The 20321-nt window shown below is 48.1% G+C and overlaps 1 protein-coding gene across 1 annotated transcript in view; it reads right to left on the bottom strand.

The window, feature by feature from the left end:
- LOC118091727 (zinc finger protein 777) overlaps positions 1-20321 on the bottom strand; it is a 31444-nt gene that overhangs the window by 2582 nt on the left and 8541 nt on the right. The window contains exons 4-13 of the mRNA XM_035128985.2: positions 19641-19745; positions 18111-18224; positions 16134-17049; positions 14756-14807; positions 14176-14302; positions 8611-8918; positions 7154-7546; positions 5199-5325; positions 3662-3757; positions 2001-2114 (exon numbers count right to left, since the gene is read on the bottom strand). Coding sequence (XP_034984876.2) covers positions 2001-2114; positions 3662-3757; positions 5199-5325; positions 7154-7546; positions 8611-8918; positions 14176-14302; positions 14756-14807; positions 16134-17049; positions 18111-18224; positions 19641-19745 — 2352 coding nt within the window. The remainder of the gene's footprint in view (positions 1-2000; positions 2115-3661; positions 3758-5198; positions 5326-7153; positions 7547-8610; positions 8919-14175; positions 14303-14755; positions 14808-16133; positions 17050-18110; positions 18225-19640; positions 19746-20321) is intronic.

Raw genomic sequence — 20321 nt, 5'->3', positions numbered from 1 at the left:
GACTAGATGACCCTTGGTGTGCCTTCCAACTCTACAATTTTATGATTCTATGCTCTATCCATTTTCTCCATGCCACGTATAATTTCATAAGGATCCACCATGTCACCTCTTACTGGAGAGGGCTCTTGTGTTCGAATCCTGCTTGCAAGTTTCCCAGTAGAGGGATCTGTTTGGCCACAGAGAGAACAGGATGCCGGGACTAAAGACGAGCTGGTAAAATCGGCAATGATACACTGGACATAATATTGAAATGTGTGCACAGGAGAGATTGTGGAAAAAAGATTTAAAATTTACATCATGTTATCCACTGAAAGAAAATTGTATGAAAATGATACAGAGGTGGTATCTGACGCCTAGTAAACTAGCAAAATTGTATATATCAGAGACAGATTCCTGTTGGAAATGGAAGGAAAAAGAGAGTACATTCTACCTACCATATGTGGTAGACGTGTAAATTAGCGAAAGACTAATGAAATGAGAAATAAATGTTGAAAAAATCTTTCATTGAAAAAATCTTTCATTAAAAACCCCCAGAAAAACTAGCTAAGATGTATAGAATGAGCAGTAAATCATGCTGGAAATGTAAGGATAAAGATGGTGAATTTTATCATATGTGGTGGACATGCGAAAAAGTAAAAATATTTTGGGAAATGATATATAATGAACTGAAAAAGATCTTTAAGTATACCTTTCCCAAAAAAACCTGAAGCCTTTCTATTGGGATTAATAGGAGAGGAGACTGCAAAAGGAGATAAAAAATTATTTATGTATGCTACAACCGCGGCTAGGACTTTATTAGCCCCAAAAATGGAAAATACAGGAGTTACCGACTATTGAGGAGTGGCAGACGAAGATGATTGACTAGGCTGAGTTAGCGAAGTTGACCTGTGGGATCCGGAACCAGGGAGAGGCAAAGTTCCAAAAGGAGTGGAGTAAATTTGTGGACTGAAATAAATCCTATGAATTGGCTTTAAATAGTAGGACTAAAAGAAACTGCGAGATCGGAGCGGGAAAGAAAACCGAATGATGGGAGGAAGTCAAAGCTCGGCAGAGCAAAACGAACTAAAACAGAAGATAAAACAGAACAGAAGATAAAATGCAAAAAATTATGTTTTGTGTTTGTTGTTGTAGTTGTTATTTGTTGTTTTTGTTTGATGTTGTTAAATTGGAAATTTAATAAAAATTATCTTTAAACAAAAAACAAAAAAAACCCAGAAGCCTTTTCACTAGGAATAATCAGTGTATAAGTACCAAAAGACGAGATAAATTTATTCATGGCGCCTCGGGTGATTTATGCCCAGAGACCAGGAAGAAAAAAACCTTTAAGAAGGAATAGGGAAAACAGGTGGAATATCTGAAAAACTATTGTAAACAGCTTAAAACGTTAGCAGGGTTAAAATAATCGGAGCAGAAACGGAAAAAGTAGAGTAGAAAATGGCCTAAAAAGAATGAGGAGGAATCAGAATATGCAGCAGGGAAAAAAATGAAAAAATGAAATTAACCATAGATGGGGGGGGAAGGGAAGTCGTTATATGAATTCATAATTGGTGCAAATGCTGTTAAATTGTTAAGTTGAAAATTGTGTGTGTGTGTGTGTGTGTGTGTGTGTGTACTTCCTGGCCAGAGTACCCCGGTCCAATTCTAACAGCTGAATGCACTTTGCAGCTGCTGTCTCTTAAAAAAAATGTTTAATTAATTTTCCAATATTTACTCAATATTACCACAGTTTTGCCAACTGTACAGATTCCCATTAATATCAAAATAATTCCAATCAATCCCAAATTTATGCAATTTAATCAAAGTGGTTTCCTGCGCTCCTTGATCAATGTTTTTTTTTGTCCAGTTCTTATATTGCTGTGGTTCATATTTTTATTAGCATCTATGTGCTACTGCTGTCTCTAGCCGGCTGATGCCCTGAGCCTGCACAGGAGGTGGGATCAGCCACAGGGACATTCTGCCGAGAGGGGAAAAGGTGGGTCTGGATCCCATTCGGAACTCACCTGGGCTTTCGTCCGGGGGCGCCCCCCTTTCTCCCGAATCCCACTCGCCCACCACCGAAGGGACAATTTCCCGCTGGACAAGAGAGACGGTGTCATTTGTGGGTGCAGGGAATTCTGCGCGCCAAGAAGGAAAAGGGCATTAATTGATTTCCCATCCCCATTAGTCGTTTTTTTTGCTCAAAGCAACTTACATTTCAAACAAATTTTTTTAAAAAAGAATATAAACTACAATCCTGCTTAAAAACAGATTAAACATCCCATACACACACACAAAAAGACAACAGATAATTAAAAGCCAATGACCTGATGAAAATGGAATGTTTTCGCCTGCAGCCTAAAGATATGTAATGATGGCGCCAGGTGAGACTCCCTGGGAGAGCATTTCACAAACGGGGAGCTACCACTGAAAAGGCCCCGTTCTCGTGTTGCCACTCCCCGGACCTCTCGTTTGAGCGATCACATGAAGGAGGGCCTCAGATGACAATGAACTTTATCCCAGGATAAATCTTCTGTCAACGGCAGACCACACTAGTAAGGTGACAGATTATTTTATATCAAAATCTTCAATTCCAAGCAAGGGAAAGCAAAATGCTCCGCTAAGACTCACGCTAATAAGATGCAGCAAGAGTTGGGAACCTTTGTCAGTTCATGGCCTGCATTTCCTTCTGGTCAACTATGCCAATGAATCTTTATTGAATTTCAAAATTTCTTTTAACAAATTAGCATCAGATTTAGTACCAGATTTAATACATAATTCAAAAGTCAACTTCCCACCATTCTAACCTGCGTTCGACTTCCAAAATGTTCAGAAACCAAAAGTGCGGCTTCTGATTGGCTGCAGGAAGCTCCTGCTGCAGCCAATTGGAAGCCCTGTCGGACGTTCGGCTTCCCCCCAAAAGATCGAAAACCGGAACACTCACTTCCGGTTTTTTATCGTTCGGGAGCTGAAACGTTCGGCAACTAAGCCGTTCAAGATCCGAGATACGACTGTATACTATCTTTTCCATCTGCTGCTTGTGATTTAGTCCTGCTCGCAATTCCATTTAACATATAACATTCCAAATTGTCCAAAAAGGGAATTTAATCTTCTGGACAACTATTCCAGGGTCGCATGGCAGCGGTGGGCGGGGCCAGAGGCAAAAATGGGTGGAGTCAGAATTCAAGGACACCTTTTGGGCAGACAGAAAGACAGAAGGGTTGGGAGGGAATCTGGCCAAGGGAGAGACTTGGGGGCCAGAGAGAGAGGCCTGGGGGCCGTTATGGAAAGGCATGTAGACTTGTGTGGCACATATTGCTGCCTCTTGACACCATTTGAGTTGGGAAAGAGGAAGCCGGCAGCTCGCCAGTTTGGGATCAATGAATACACACACATTCTTTATTACAGTCCAAAGACCCACAAAAAAACAATTTTGAAAGCAAGATGCAGCAGGAATACAAACAATGCACGGCAGTCACTATATTTTATCCAGAGCATGTTGGTTTCTAATTCTTATTACCTCCAAAAGAAATTTTGCCACAGCCAGGGCAATATCATTTGTCTTATCTTCAAGAAGATACTTGAGGTTGGAGGCTTCAGAACCCCCAGGTAAATTTACCAAGAAGGGTTTAATTTATTGGTTCCATGATTTCCCCCCCCCCCCTTCCCAACTCTCTTAACCCACCTGGGCCGATGCTCCTGGGAGCCTCTTCATCCTCAGCTGCCTGCTCCGGCCCATGTTCAATCCGGGTCAGCAGGTCAGGTTTGGCAATTGCGTAATCTGAGGAGGAAGGGAAGAAAGTTTCTAGCCCTCATGTTTACTGACAAAAACCTGGCAACATCCAAGCGAGGCTCCAAAGGACTTGCCATGACCCTAGCAAGGGCTTGTGTTGACTACTAGCCGTAATGGCACTGCTCTGCTGCCACAGTCTGTGGGGAACCTGCAAGCAGGATTCGAACACAAGAGCCTCTCGCCTCCTGCGGTTCCCAGCAACTGATATTCAGAAGGATTGCTGCCTACGGCCGTGCAGGCATAGCATAGCCAATCATGGATAGGAACAATCAATAGCCTGCGCCTCTTCCATGAATTTGTCAAATCCTTTTCTACAGCCCTCCCAAGTTGGTGGCCATCACTGCCTCCTGTGGCAGGGAGTTCCACAGTTTAACGCAGCTCTATCTCTCTTTTAAATCAGAACCAGTGAAGGCAGTGAAGGTCCTGTGTGAGTGCCTGGAGGCGGCTGGAGGATGGATGGCAGCTAATGGATTGAGGTTGAATCCTGACAAGACAGAAGTACTGTTTGTGGGGGACAGGAGGCGGGCAGGTGTGGAGGACTCCCTGGTCCTGAATGGGGTAACTGTGTCCCTGAAGGACCAGGTGCGCAGCCTGGGAGTCATTTTGGACTCACAGCTGTCCATGGAGGCACAGGTCAATTTTGTGTCCAGGGCAGCTGTCTGCCAGCTCCACCTGGTACGCAAGATGAGACCCTCCCTGTCTGTGCATTGTCTCCCCAGGGTGGTGCATGCTCTGGTTTTCTCCCGCTTGGACTACTGCAATGCGCTCTACGTGGGGCTACCCTTGAAGGTGACTTGGAAACTACAACTAATCCAGAATGCGGCAGCTAGACTGGTGACTGGGAGCGGCCGCTGAGACCACATAACACTGGTCCTGAAAGACCTACATTGGCTCCCAGTACGTTTCCGAGCACAATTCAAAGTGTTGGTGCTGACCTTTAAAGCCCTAAATGGCCTCGGCCCAGTAGACCTGAAGGAGCGTCTCCACCCCCATCATTCTGCCCGGACACTGAGGTCCAGTGCCGAGGGCCTTCTGGCGGTTCCCTCACTGCGAGAAGCAAAGTTACAGTGAACCAGGCAGAGGGCCTTCTCGGTGGTGGCTCCCGCCCTGTGGAACACCCTCCCATCAGATGTCAAAGAGGAAAAACAGCTACCTGACATTTAGAAGACATCTGAAGGCAGGCCTGTTTAGGGAAGTTTTTAATGTGTGACATTTTAATGTATTTTTAATCTTTGTTGGAAGCTGCCCAGAGTGGCTGGGGAGACCCAGCCAGATGGGTAAGGTACAAATATATTATTATTATTATTATTATTATTATTATTATTATTATTATTATTATTAACAACTAGGTGCTGCGTTAATAAGGATTTCTTTCGGAATGCCCTGAATCTCCCGACAACCGGCTTGATTGCTTTAGGGTTCTCTTTACCCAGCGAGACCAGAGACTCGTAGTTCCCTTTCATGACGTTTTTGTAGAGCTCCCTCTGGTCTCCGTCCAAGTTCCCCCACTCTTCCTCCGAGAAGCAGACAGAGACCTCATCAAAGGTCACCGGCACCTGGGAGGGCATGTAAAACAAATGAATGAATGAATGGTTTTGTTTTTTTCATTACACCTGTGACAACACCATTACTTTGAAATACAGTATTTATTTCACAACAACAATTTTATTTATATGCTGCCTACCTGACTGGGTTTCCGTGGGCAGCTTCCAAGCAAAATATGAAAAGCATCAAACATCAAAAAACCTCCCCTTTCTTGCATTCCTATCAGGGGTGGTACGTGAATCATAGAATCATAGAATCCTAGAGTTGGAAAAGACCACAAGGGCCATCCAGTCCAACCCCCTGCCAAGCAGGAAACACCATCAAAGCATTCTTGGCATATGCCTGTCAAGCCTCTGCTTAAAGACCTCCAAAGAAGGAGACTCCACCACACTCCTTGGTAGCAAACTCCACTGCCGAACAGCTCTTACTGTCAGGAAGTTCTTCCTAATGTTTAGGTGGAATCTTCTTTCTTGAAGTTTGAATCCATTGCTCCGTGCCCGCTTCTCTGGAGCAGCAGAAAACAATCTTTCTCCCTCCTCCATATGACATCCTTTTCTATATTTGTGCCTCTCCTGCTCCTCACTGAATCCCCGCAACACCCCTGTGAAGTAGGATGGGCCGAGAGTGAGTGGCTGGCCCAAGGTCACACCCAGCCAGTTTCATGGCCCAGTGCAGATTTGCACCCCCATCTCCTAGGACTCCCTCGGAAGGTTGGATGGTCACCTGTCACAGATCCTTTAGTTGAGATTCCAGCATTGCAGGGGGTTGGACTAGAGGACCCTTGGGGTCCCTTCTAACTCTACAATTCAAGGTGCTGCCCAAACACCCTGAACAATATTATTATTATTTACTAAATTTGCATACCACGCTTCATCTGTAGAGCTCAGGGCGGATCGCAACGTAAAAATACAAGATAAAAGCACAAAATGCCCCATAAAAACAAGGACAAGAACACAAAGCAATAACCTCTCCTCCCACAAACAGAGTTAAAAGGCCCATTCAAAAGTACTGGTTTTGACCGATAAAGCCTTAAACGGCTCAGGACCGCAATACCTCAAAGGCTGCCTCTTTCCATATGAACCTACCCGGACCCTGAGATCATCTTTTGAGGCCCTCCTTCGTGTGCCCCCTCCTTGAGAGGTTCGGAGGGCGGCAACATGAGAACGGGGCCTTCTTTGCTGTGGCTCCCCATCTGTGGAATGCTCTCCCCAGGGAAGTTTGCCTGGCGTCTTCATTATATACCTTTAGGCACAGGCAAAGACGTTCCTTTTTAACCAGGCCTTTGGTTTATCTGATGGACATCCTATGCCCTTTTAAAATGTGTTTTTTTGTGGGGGGAGGGGACTATTGGGCTGTTGTTTTTATTTTTATTATGTATTTTGTGGTTTTATACCTTGATTTTATTCTGTGAACCCCAGGTATAGGGCGGTATATAAATTTAATAAACAAAACAAATGCTAACCAGCCATGGCCTGGTTGAAAGAGGAAGGAAGGTGCCAGGTGAGCCTCCCTCAGAAGAGCATTCTCCAAACGGGGGCCACTGCAGAAAAGGCCCTGTTCTTGTGCTGCCACCCTCCGGACCTCTCAGGGAGAGAGGATGTAGAGAAGGGGCCTCAGATGACAATTGCAGGGTCCAGGTCGGTTCAAATAGAGCAGGTTAACTCAAGCCACACTGGATCTCTTGTGCTAACCCAATAAGGCAAAGGACTGTTGACTTGGGGAACTCCCCGCAGCAGGAAAGTGTTGCAGTCATCCCTGCAGGCCAAGCAAAGGCCTCTGGATATATATAGCTCTTCCTCTGGATAAAGATCTACCTCTGTGCGTATCCCCCCTGCTTACCTTGGGGGTTTCCCCCCTGGATCCCGGGGGGAGGCGGAGGATCCAGAAGTTGCGGTTCTTGAGCAGGTTCTCCATGTTCTCCAGCCTCCTCTGGAGCTGCCCGTATTCCTGGATGAGGGTCCCCAGCGCATCCAGGTGGTGGCTGAACTCCGCCATGGCTTTCTCCGTCCCGGAGAGCTTCTTCTCGGCCTGCCCCGCCCTCCGCTCCAGCGTCAGCAGCCGCCCTGCGTGGACGTCCACCTTCCTCTCCACCGCTTGCATGGCGGCCACCACCGTCCAGAGGGAGATCTCCGCGGCTTGCGGGTGGGCGGTACTGCCGCAGCTCCGCTTGGGGAGGAAACAAGGGTGCACCGGGGTCGGCTGCAGGGGTCCCCTGCCCCACTCTAAGCCCTGCTGGCAAGGACAGGAAGGAAAGATGCTCAGAGGCAGGGGCAGAATCAGTTACGAAAAGGGCAACAAGGGTGTCAGAAGTGTTCTTCATCTTCTTAAACTTTTTCCTCTCTTTTAAATCTTTTTCTATTCCCTTTTCTCTATCTCTTCCTTTCCCTTTTTCACCTTTAAATTACTGCTTTGTTTTGGACAAAAGAAAATACATTTCATAATAATCTTAGTATTTTTCTTTACAAACCCTAATTTAAAATAAGAAGAAGAAGAGTTCAGGCTTTTAAGAATTTGAATATTTAAAGGGCTGTCTCGTGGAAGAAGGAGCAAGCTTATTTTCTTCTGCTTTGTGCAGGGGACCTAGACCAGTGGAGCCAAATCCAAATCTTTAAGGTCCCACAGGTGGCTTTTCAGCAGTCTAGGCCGGCCTATCCAGACATGTGCAATGTTGACAGTGCCTATAATCTACTCTTTAGCTTCTTGCTGGTTTTCATTATCATTCGTTTGAATGTTTCAAAGAGCTGTTTTTTAAACTGTCATTCACTGAAATGTCAATGTTTTATTGCTCCTGTGAACATTTTTGAGGTTTAAATTACCAATCGAGTGGAATATAAATCTTGCGAAATAAATACTGCAAATAAAAACCAGCTGTTAGTTTATGTTGCTACTACACTTATGAATGAGAGCCCATTTCTAATTGAAAGAAAACGAGTGCCCCCCAAAAGGAGCCCCCACTCGCACACTCAGCCCATGCCAAGGAGCCGCCAGCAGCAGCCACCCGGCGCTTTGTGCATGCTCCGCAGAAAGCGCAAAACAACCCCCAGAAACGGAGAGAGGGGTGGTGGCAACGCAGGGAAGACCTCCCTCTCCCGGATCATTCCCCCAAACGCGCGCGCCTCTGGGATCGTGCAGAGCGCGCGCCCCTGCCCCTTGCAATCCAGGAATGGAGGAGGGCGGGGCGCGGGATTTCCCCGCAAACCTTGAGCCCCGGAGCCTTTTTTTTCCCCCTCTCCCCCCCCTCCATCCCGCAATCCGCTTATTTGAAAGGAAAATTAACCCCTTCCTCCCCGCCCTACCTGCGCAGGAGGATCCCATTCAGCAGCCATCGCGCCCCTGGGGAGGCAAGCAGGCAGCAGGTGGGTCGGATCCGTCCGGAGAAGCCGCCGGAAAGGAGGAAGGAAGGAGGGAGGGAGGGAAGGAAGGAAGGAGGGAGCCCCGGAATCAGAAGGTGGAGGAAGGCGGAGAGGGGTCCGCCGTCCGCTGGGGGCAGAAGGGAAGAGGAGGAGCCGCGCACCCGCAGCAAAGGCAGGCGAGATGAAGCCAGGCGGCGCCCGGCCGCCTCCATCCATCCTCCTGCGGGAGGCAGCGCAGACGCAGTCCCCACCTGGGTCGGGGAGGGGGGGGAAATCAGCCAGCCCCAGTGGGCCCGGCAGGCGGAAGCACTCTGCACATGCTCGGAAGGGGTGCACCCTTGCTTTCCCAGTAGAATGGGAACCCCAAGGGTCATCTGTTCGCCTAGTCCGGGGTCAGCAGCGGGGCGTTTTCACCCCCCACCTTTTACACCTGAGGATTTGAACCCTGTTCTCCCAGGTCCTGGGTTCAAGAGGGAGAAGACGACCTGAGGGGTTTCTCCTTGAAATAGTTTCCTAGCAAGCATTCTGTCTCTCACTAAGAAGAGGACTTGTGATTTCTGTCTCCCCCCCCCTAAGTCCCTTTATTTTTTTATTCATAGAATCATAGAATTGTAGAGTTGGAAAGGACCCCAAGGATCATTTAGCCCTTTCTTCCCTTGTTCTGGACACTAGACTTCTGCTGATGTGGCTTAGAATAGCATTCGCTTTTTTTGCTGCTGCATCACACGGATGGCTCATGTTAAGCGTGTCCACCAAGACCCCCTAGATCCTTTTCACTTGTCATGCTGGTTCTTCCTACCTAAGCCCAAAAACTGACATTTGTCCCTGTTGAAATTCATTTTATTTTGGCGTCATCTATTAAGATCACGATTCTGTTTTCCGTGGCCTTGTTGTTGTTTTGTCGTGTCTGACTCTTCGTGAACCCGTGAACCAAACCAGCGTTTCTCAACCGCTGTGCCACTAGTGTGCCGCGAGACGCTGGCTGGTGTGCCGCGACGTGCGGCGACGAGAAGGGCGATTTGCATTGTCATACTTCACTGACCCGCCGGAAAGCAATATTTCTCCTCCTCTTTCCCAAAGCTCAGTGCAAACGAGCCTGGCGGCCGCCAATACACAACACTGACCCGCCGGAAAGCAATATTTGGCAAGTGTTTCTTACAGTCATAATTATAATATAGGGCAGCACAGAGTTAAATTTTTTAACTTTTTTAATGGTGGTGTGCCTCGTGATTTTTTTCACGGAACAAGTGTGCCGTGGCCCAAAAAAGGTTGAGAAACACTGAACCAAACCACGCCAGGCACTCCTGTCTTCCACTGCCTCCTGCAGTTTGGTCAGACTCATGTTGGTAAGCTTCCGTGGCCTTAGCTACTCCCATTCAGTGTTACAGTCATACCTCGGTTTAAGTACGCCTCAGTTTGAGTATTTTCAGTTTAAGTACTCCGCGGACCCGTCTGGAACGGATTAATCCACTTTCCATTACACTCAATGGGAAAGTTTGCTTCAGTTTAAGTACGCTTCAGGTTAAGTACAGACTTCCGGAACCAATTGTTCTAGTTACAGGTGGGTAGCCGTGTTGGTCTGAGTCGAAGCAAAATAAAAAATTCCTTCAGTAGCACCTTAAAGACCAACTAAGTTTTTATTTTGGTATGAGCCATGTTGAGTCTGGTGGTTGTATTATTGTGGGTGAGGAGTTGTTTAAGATTGGGTGGCTGTCTGTAGGCAATGAAAGGTCTTCTTCCCAGAGCTCCCAGACTCAACATGGACACTGGTACCAGAGCCTGCAATAAACCCAGATGCCAACTTTGCCGCCGCATACACTCTGACAACACCATTACTGGCCCCAACAACATCCAACATACCATCTCAGGACTATTTAATTGCTCATCTTCTAACATTGTGTATGCCATCAAATGCCAACAGTGCCCTTCAGCTCTCTATATTGGACAAACAGGCCAAACCCTACACCAAAGGATAAATGGACATAAATCTGACATCAGGAATCGCAAGACAGAGAAACCAGTAGGAGAACACTTCAATCTCCCAGGACATTCTATACAAGATCTCAAAGCAGCTGTTTTATTACAGAAAAATTTCAGAAACAGACTGGAAAGGGAAGTTTCTGAATTGGAACTCATTACCAAGCTTAAAACCATGGAGCCACCTGGGATGAACAAAGACATAGAATTCTTATCTCATTATGCATGATCAAGCTTTCTTTAGAGCCTCAGCCCTTGCTTTTCTCCGCAGGACCTATTGCAGTCATCAGCAGTCCTTAACAGCCATCAACAGGTTTACCACTCCTATCAGCCCATCACCCATTCCCACCCACCCCCACCACCCTCTGAATATACATAAGGGACTGGCTCTTCTGTTTCAATGTATCTGAAGAAGTGTGCATGCACACGAAAGCTCATACCAAAATAAAAACTTAGTTGGTCTTTAAGGTGCTACTGAAGGAACCAATTGTGTTTGTAAACCGAGGTACCACTGTATTTGCAAACTGGGTGAGCATCCCCTCAGTTCCTTCCTCCCAAGTTGTTAACTTCCTGCAAAGTCAGAATCGCAGCCCACAAATCCTTGGCAGGTGGCCATCCAACCTCTGCTTAAAAACCTCCAAGGAAAGTTCACCACCTTCCGAGGGAGTCTGCTCAACAGCTCTTACCATCTTCCTGGTGTCTGGTCCTCCTCCTCTGGTCCTCCTCCTCCCTTGTCACTTGAATCTGTTGGTTTGGGTCCTCCCCTCTGGAGCAGCAGGAAACAAGCTTCCTCCATCTTCCATGGGACAGGCCTTCAGGTATTCGGCTATCATGTCACCTCTCGGACTTGCTTCCTCCAAGCTGGACATACCCAAAACTTGTGGCTTCGCTCCATGTCCTGCCCACACAGAGGCGGGAAGAAAATCCACAGGAATCCTGCAAATGCCAGCCATCCAGCTCACCGGCATCTTCTGATCCCCTCCCTCAGGTTAGGACCATCCCAAAGCTGAGCACACCCTATTCTTTGAGACAGATTCTGGTCAGTCCTGGTGCATGGTTCCAGGTGGGTCAGATCCTGCCTCATCAGTTCAGATCTGATGCGAACACGTCACTGTAAACAGGGAAATGCCCCACTCCAAAGAGGAGCATTGCAGGGGAAACTTAGTAAATGGAGGGCAACTGGCGGCAGTGTTTGTACTTGATCCCCAAAGGGGGGGGGGCTATTTCTGCAAATGCTGCCCTTAAAAGACTGTTGGATTTTTTGAATAGTCAAGTTACTTTAGAGCCGGTCTAATGTAAATAGGTTTCTGTTAATTGCTCACAGGCGTGGGCTCTGCTTCTTGTATATACCCTGTTTCTCCGAAAATAAGCCGTAGCCATAAAATAAGCCGTAGCAGGAGTTTTAAGCATTCAAGGAATATAAGCCACACCGCGAAAATAAGACATAGTAATAGGCGCAGCAGCAATGCTAGCTGCGGCAGGAGAAGGAGGATATAATAAGACATCCCCTGAAAATAAGTCATAGTGGGGTTTTTTTGAGAAAAAATAAATATAAGACAGTGTCTTATTTTCGGAGAAACACGGTAAGGCTCTGCCAGAAAGCCTTCTGCATCTCTTAGCTAGATCTTTCAGTTTGATTCATCTCGTAGTAGATCACTCTCTCAGTTGTTCTCAGTTTAAGAGATTCCTTAGTTGAATCTTAGTATGATTGCTTAGTTATAATGCTAGTTTGCTGTTAATTCTCGGGTAGTTTAATGGGAGTTATGTGGGAGTTTGTGGGAGGTTTGGAATGGGTTGAAGGTTGGAATGTTGCTAAGAGAGAAAGCATTTATCTTTAGTTTAGTCTCTTTAGAGTCAGTTTGTATTTCAGTTAAAGAAACCCAACCGTTTATATTTTCATCTGCATACTTTTACAAGTGTGCAGCTAGTAAGGGGTTTCATATAAGGGAGATAATTCCCTATGCTCTGGGTGGTGTTTTCTTAGCCAGATCAACTTCTGACTGCGTATACTCTGCGTGAAGCGTACTTTAAAGGGCCGCTGGAAACTGGGATATATGATTTAGGTTAAACAAGTTTCAATACCCAGTTTTCTCCAATATTATTCTTATCATATATATTATTATCCAATAAAGACATCATGCCAGCCCAGTGGTTCCCAAGGTGCTGCTTGGGGACTAGGATTATGTGGGGGGGGGGGGAACACTAAGAGACCGGGGGGGCACCGGAAGTGTAAATGACTAGCAGGCTTTGAAAAGCTGGTATCATTGGATCCAGTTCATCAATTTTGTTGACTTAATTAAACAAAATAGTTGTAATTGAATGTGATCAAATGTGCAATTGTTACCGTTCTGAATTTTGCTGCGTTACCTTCCTTAGTGGGCCGTGCAAACGGCTATTCGGAATAATGCTTTTTACAGGGTGCCAGGCACAGGGGGCCAGTTCATCCAACCAAGGGGGCCGTGGCAACCTGGTGCCCTCCAGATGTTTTGGACTACAGCTCCCATCAGCCCCCGCCAGAAGGTCAGGGACATGTCATGCCTTTCTGAGATGCATCTTCTTACATTCTTATTCTTTGTGTTACAAATACACTTAATTGGAGCCTGCTTGCCCCCGCTGCTCACAAATGAAATCCTCACTCCTCTTGTATGTCAAAGATGCTGCTTTAGTGTTGTTAACTTTTTTGCAGGGTTGTTGTTGTTCTTCTTTTGGCCTTTTTGGCAGGAACTAGGGCTGGGCGATATCTGGTTTTCAACCGCGATATATCACCAGCTACACATTGTGATATACTGATACATATTGCACAACGTCTGAAATAAGGATGGAGCTCTGTAGAGGCCTTGGCTGGCTTCACGGTTTCCCCCACATTCTGATTTTTGCATAGCACACAAACACACATCATGATTCGCGATATATTGCCAGGTCAAAAATTATGAAGCCGATATCATGAAACGGTCTTCAAACTGGTTTTAGACGATATAGGTAAAAGGTAAAGGACCCCTGGACGGTTAAGTCCAGCCAAAGGCGACTATGGGGTTATGGCGCTTACTTTGCTTTCAGGCCAAGGGAGCTGGCGTTGGTCCACAGGCAGATTTCCGGCTCGTGTGCCCAGAAGGACTAAACCACTTCTGGTGCAACAGGACACCATGACGGAAACCAGAGCGCAAGGAAACGCCATTTACCTTCCCGCTGGAGCGGTACCTATTTATCTACTTGCACCGGTGTGCTTTCGAACTGCTAGATTGGCAGGAGCTGGGACAGAGCAACAGGAGCTCACCCCGTCGCAGGTATTCGAAGTGCCAACCTGCTGATCGGCAAGCCCAAGAGGCTCAGTGGTTTAGACCACAGCCCAAGCTGTTTGCATTTGCATTATTTTGCATTTGTACCATCGTATTTGGACTGTTTATTCTTGGGAGCCTTTTTGGTTGAAAGGCAGGATATAAATAAACGGGAACGTAAGCTAACCTAGCCTGGACAATAGGGCCGTCTCTAGGCCCGGGCTGGGTGGCACGATGCGCCAGGGCGCCTGGCCACCAGGGGCGCCGAAGGGGCACCGAACGGCTGGTGTCCGGCTGAGCTCGGCAGCCAGGAGCTCCATGCGAGGCGGCAAAAGCAACGGCAGTAGCAGCGAGTTGCAGAACCAGCAGGAGTCTCGCTGGTTCTGCAAGAAGAGGAGAGGACCTTGACGAAGAGGCTCCAGCAGCTCCCCGCAGTAGCGAAGGTTGAGTGAGTTGCCTTCTCCTCGGGCAGCGGGTCATCTAGTCCAACCCCCTGCAATGCAGGAATCTTTTGCTCCGCATGGGGCTCGAACCCACGACCCCGAGATTAAGAGCCTCATGCTCCGCCAACGGGGCTCTGTCAATAGCACAGTGGGGACCTCCTGTTGCGCTCCATCAAGGAGGCGGGCAGGAGGGAAGGGGGGGCGCCCAAGGGATCCCTGCACCACGGCGCCAGATAGGCTTAAGACGGCCCTGCTGGACAAGGCTTTCATGTGTGATGGACTTCCACAGTGCTAGCGTGATGTTAAAGGGCATCCCAGTTACCTGGTAGGAGACCAGCCTACTCTTAACTTGGCCTCCCGCCTCAGGCCCTATTTGAGGCCTCCTACGCATACCAGGACCTTGGAATCCATGCTCTCTCTGCAGCCTCGCTGCCGGCACTTGGAACTGCTGACACGAGAACCTCCGAGGATAAAATTCACCTGCGCCTGACCTGCTTTGGCAAGGCTTCATTTCCCGCAGTTACCCAGAGACGAGAGGGGCTTCGGAAGAGAGACACACTGTATTGACATATTTTGCAAAAGAAGGTGTTACAAAAAACCCCAAGAAAACGCAGCCACGGACAAAACACCCGACGTCACACGGAGAAATAGCTGGCTTGTTACAGTCACCTCAGCTGACATTTAGCTTAACGACACTGGAATTCATATACATATATATATATATAATTCAACCAATATTTACAAAGATGCCTTCTGTAAAAAATATAATAATAATAATAATAATAATAATAATAATAATAATAATAATAATATAACAGCAATATAACAGCAAGACAACAGGGGACGGCAGTTCTCCAGATACCTTTGGGGTGAGAGAGGGAGAACTAGGGGACAGTTATGGGATAGACGGCAAGTCCTGCGGGAACTTCATACGGCAAAACAACAGTACATGAGCTCTTGGCGTTGGGTTATAACAACCAGAATCCTGGTCGAAGCGGCTCTTGACTTGTACAAACAGCCTTGGAGTGTGACCAAATGCAGTTTGAGAAATTAAAACAAAGACAACCTCAAAAACCCACACACCTTTACTGACAACAATTAACTGGGAAAGGATGCTTTCGACTGAGCTTCATGGAGGTGCTTAACGGGGCAGGGTGCCCAATGGGGAGTAGGTTAGGGGGGCAGGCAGGAAGCTCCCCCCTAGACTATTTGATGAACTGAGGCCTGGCCTCCGACTGGTCCACCTTCCCGGTTCTGGAAACTCATCGTGTGGTGTGTGCGTGAGAGAGAGAGAAAGAGAGAGAGAGGGAAAGAACACAAACATCAGCCTCAAGGAGGGCTCACACAGTGACAAGACGGAAGAACGCCTTTGAGATTCTGGGTCCCTGTACGTGTGGGCAAGGAGAGAGAAGCAGTGAATACTTGGTTAGAGGCTGCCTCATCATCACAGGAAAAACCGCAGAGAGTCAGTTCTCCACGAATGACGGCAGCACGGCAGGAAAGACTGCCCAAGTGCCGTTATCTGTGACCCACCCAGGCAGAAGCAGGGCTCAGAGTACGATGTCCCGGCCTTGCGCTCACCCCCGGCACAGCGCAGGAAGGGTAAGCGATGCTCTGATGGTCCACGAGAGGGAGCCCCTCCGCCATATCCCAGCATGCCCTGGGACACTTGGGGGGCAAACCAGGAGGGAGGGGGGCAGCTGTTCTTCAGCATGCAGGGCTCGGCCGATGCCAGCCAGAAGCAGAGGGCTTTGGGGAGGGGGGCAGTCGCTAGGGCTGCTCTTGCTTCAAGCCCACCAGGCCGGCCTGCGCCCCCAGCCCCAGGTGGTGTGCCGTGGGGTTGCGGGTGTGGATTTTCTGGTGGCAGTTCAGGGACTCCTTGTAGCGGAAGTTCTTCCCGCAGGTGGCGCACTGGTAGGGCGTCTCCCCGGTGTGGACGCGCCAGTGCTTGAGGAGGTGGTCCCGGCGGATGAAGCTCTTCCCACACTCGGTGCACTGGTAGGGCCTCTCGCCCGTGTGGATGCGCTGGTGCCGGACGGCCTTGGAGAGGTCCCGGAAGTCCTTGCCGCAGTAGGTGCACGTCAGCGGCCCGTCGCCCTTCCCCGTGTGCAGCTTCTGGTGGAGAAGCAGGCTCACCTCCAGCTTGAAGCTCTCCTTGCACTGTGTGCAGGTGTAGGGGCGCTCTACCATGTGGTTCCCGGGGCGCTTCCCGGCGCCGGGCTTGAGGGCGGGGCTCCTCTGGGGCTCAGGGCGTTTTGGGGGCTTGGGGCGCGCCGGCGTCGGGGCCCTCTGGAGAGGTAAGGGGCTCGGCTTCAGCTTCAGGTCCCCTCCTCCTCCTCCTCCGGGGTCCATCGTGGGATAGCTCCCTCCTCCGTCGTGGGTCTTCTGGTGAGCGGTGAAGAGCTGCTTGTCCAGGAAGCCCTCCCCACACTCGCAGCAGATGTAGGGCCCAGTGTGGGCCTCTACCGCCAATGCAGAGGAGGGGTCCTCTTTCCTCGACTCAGCCACGCAGCGAGCTGACCGCCTCAGGCTGCTCCCTGGGGCCTTCCTTGCAGGCGCCACCGAAATGGGGTGGCTCTCGCAAAGCAGTTCCTCGCCCGGGCCCTGGAAGACTTCCGTCCACTTCCTTGGGAACATGCCGGGGAGCTCCAAGCTTTCAGGGTCTTCTTCCAGAAGCTGCGGAGCACCTGGCCAAAGGGGGGAAGGGGGAAAGAGGCAGGTTGGTGGCACATGAAATCAGACAGCTGTCCGCTCGGTTGAATCAACGAACATACAGGTAGGTAACATTAAAATCACAGATCACGCTCCAGTAGAAGTTACCCTTGAAATGGGAGAAGGAACCCAGATCACCCCTTCATGGTCCTTCAGTCCCATCCTAACCACAAATAAACAAATTAGAGAGAGTATCACAAAAACTCTCCAAAAACTACTTCAAAGAAAACGAGGCAGACAATATAACCCCCCTCTTATGGGACGCAATGAGAGCATGCCTTAAAAAACAAACCTCCTCAAAATTTAGCAAAATGAAATCAGGCATCTCCCACTGAAAATGTTTCTGATTCATCAAGAGCTTTTGGAGGATTAATTTGATTTGATGCTTGGACATTTGGTCTGTATTTTTACGATTTTACAATTTGATGATGTTTCAAACTGCAAGTGGGGGGGTTGTTTTGTTTATTATCATGTTATGTCGTTTTGTGATTTATAGTGTAAACCACCCTGTGATCTTCAGATGAAGGGGGATATAATTAATAATAATAATAATAATAAAAAGATAGTGCAGCATGAAGGTGCTAACGGTCAAGGGCACTTCCAAAGGAATGCACATGTTAGAGGGTTAACTCTTTATTGTCAAAGAAACCGGCTCCTATGAGAAATGGCAAGCTCTCTGTCAATCACCCCTAGCCTTGCCAATAATAATAACAATTTATAATTATAATAATAATTATTATTATATTATATATAATAATAATTTATTATTTAATTTATTTATGTTATTATTTATGCCCCGCCCATACAGCTGGGTTTCCCCAGCCACTCTGGGCGGCTCCCAACAGATTAAAAACAGCAGACAGCTCCAAATAAGTCAAGCAGATAAGCCCAAGTCCCGTTCCACTAGTCAAGGATTCTGGGCTCTGCACGGCCCTCTCCTCCCCTGGCCATGTTCTCCTTCCCCTCCCACTTCCTCCCAGCCTTGTGCAGGAGGGAGAGGATCCCCCCCCCCACACCTTAGGCCGCTCCAACTTACTCATGGTGGGATCTCCAGGGATCTCGCTCTCCTCCAAGTCGCCCATGCTTTTGACCAGGGACATTTCCTCCGGCTCCATCCAGGAGTTGTCGTTGAGGGCGGAAATCGGAGAGCCTGTTTCGGAGAGGAGGGAAGAAGGTACAGCAGCCATTCACCACCGGTGACACATTTAGGATAGACCTGCAAAAGGCCACCCGACCCGAGATGATGCAAGCACAAGCTACACTGTCCACCCCCTCCTCTCTAGCACTGATGTTCAGACTCCTCCTCTCGGCCTCCTTCATTGATTCAAAGGTTGTGTGTATTCAGCAATTCCATACAAGCACAGGACCATTTTGCTCTGAGCGTAGAATGCCATCATTTGAGAATTTCCACTTTCTTTGGGACAGGGAAGCATGAGGAGGAAAACACCCAGAAAGTTCCTAGTCCTAATGGCTGTAAAAAGTGACTTGAAGGTGTGTGGCCAGCAGAACATCTTGGTGTAAACTGCTCTTTTGGTAGATTTAATATAATTTGGTATGTCTTCTGATTTGCAAGTAAACAGATACTTATTTCTGTACAGTTAGCTGATGAGAAGTAACGGGATATTCTTACAATACTTGGAACCAAAGGGGCTGTTGGTTGTGTGGGAGGGAGGGATTTAGTTTTCATTCAGTTAGCTAGTTCATTTGTTAGAGTGGTCCTGTGTTTGGTTGCTGAACGAGAAGCATAACAGTGCAATGCAACTGTATAGACATACTTTATTCAACGGAGGACTTCCCCTGCTTATGTATTTACTTGTTCTTGAAAACCAAATAAAAATTACTTCAAAAGAAAAGAAGAAAAGTGTGTGGCCAGTTTGTGGTGGAGATACGAAAGCAGGAGTGTGCGGTGAGGGCAAAGGAACACCTGCTTTATCTGTGCAACTGAGCTGGGTGGCAGAATTCAACTTCAGAATTCAAGGAACGTAACTCTCACAAAGCCAACACCATGTGGAAAGAGCAACGGCTCTGAAGTATCGTTGTCAAGGTTTTCAGAGCTTTCCGCTGTTTGCCTCAAGCTGTATAGTGCCCCCTTCAGCATCAGTACGTTTCCGAGCACAATTCAAAGTGTTGGTGCTGACCTTTAAAGCCCTAAACAGCCTCGGTCCAGTATACCTGAAGGAGCGTCTCCACCTCCATCTCTCTGCCCGGACACTGAGATCCACTGCCGAGGGCCTTCTGGCGGTTCCCTCGCTACGAGAAGTCAAGTTACAGGGAACCAGGCAGAGGGCCTTCTCGGTAGTGGCACCCTCCCTGTGGAACGCCCTCCCACCAGATGTCAAAAAGAAAAACAACTACCAGACTTTTAGAGGACATCTGAAGGCAGCCCTGTTTAGGGAAGCTTTTAATCTTTAAGAAATTAGTGTATTTTAATGCTTCTGTTGGAAGCCGCCCAGAGTGGCTGGGGAAACCCAGCCAGATGGGCGGGGTATAAATAATAAATTATTATCTCAGCTGCTCTCCCTACACAGCACAGAGGGGGCTGGGGGTTGCCAACTCTGCGACTCACCCAGGGTGGTCTCCTTCAGAGCTTCTCTTTCCTCGACATCCCCCCGACCGGCGACATCTGCTTGCTCGATCCGAGAGAGCAGGTCAGGTTTGGAGATGGCAGCGTCTGTGCGTGGCGGGGGAGAAAACCTATTAGCAGCATCAAGCCTCTCATTTGCTCCAGAGCCCTCCTTTTATTTAAATTTCCCTTGGGAACGACTCAGGGGAAAGTTGGTGGTGCTCTGGGACTCCCATGAACATACGCAACGACTGGTGTGTAGACTTGGAAGGAATCCTAAAGGTCATCTAGTCCACCCCCCTGTAATGCGGGAATGAAAACTAAAGAATCCCTGACAGATGGCCATCCAACCTCTGTTTGGAAACCTCCAAGGAAGGAGAGTCCACCACCTTCTAAGGGAGTCCATTCCACTATGGAATAGCTTTCACTGTCAGAAAGCTTTCCTGGTGTTTAGTCGGAATCTCCTTTCTTGTTTTTTAAATCCATTAGTTCAGGTCCTACCCCCCGGAGCAGCAGAAAACAAGCTGCGTCTTCCATGTGAAAGTCCTTCAAACTTGGCATGAGTCAACAGTGTGATGCAGCAGCTAAAAAAGCCAATGCAATTCTGGGCTGCATCAATAGGAGTATAGCATCTAGATCAAGGGAAGTAATAGTACCACTGTATTCTGCTCTGGTCAGACCTCA

Source organism: Zootoca vivipara, chromosome 12 (assembly GCF_963506605.1).
Source record: "Zootoca vivipara chromosome 12, rZooViv1.1, whole genome shotgun sequence".
Taxonomy (NCBI): domain Eukaryota; kingdom Metazoa; phylum Chordata; class Lepidosauria; order Squamata; family Lacertidae; genus Zootoca; species Zootoca vivipara.
Note: the sequence above shows the minus strand (reverse complement) of the source record. Positions and strands in the feature narration are given on the sequence as shown.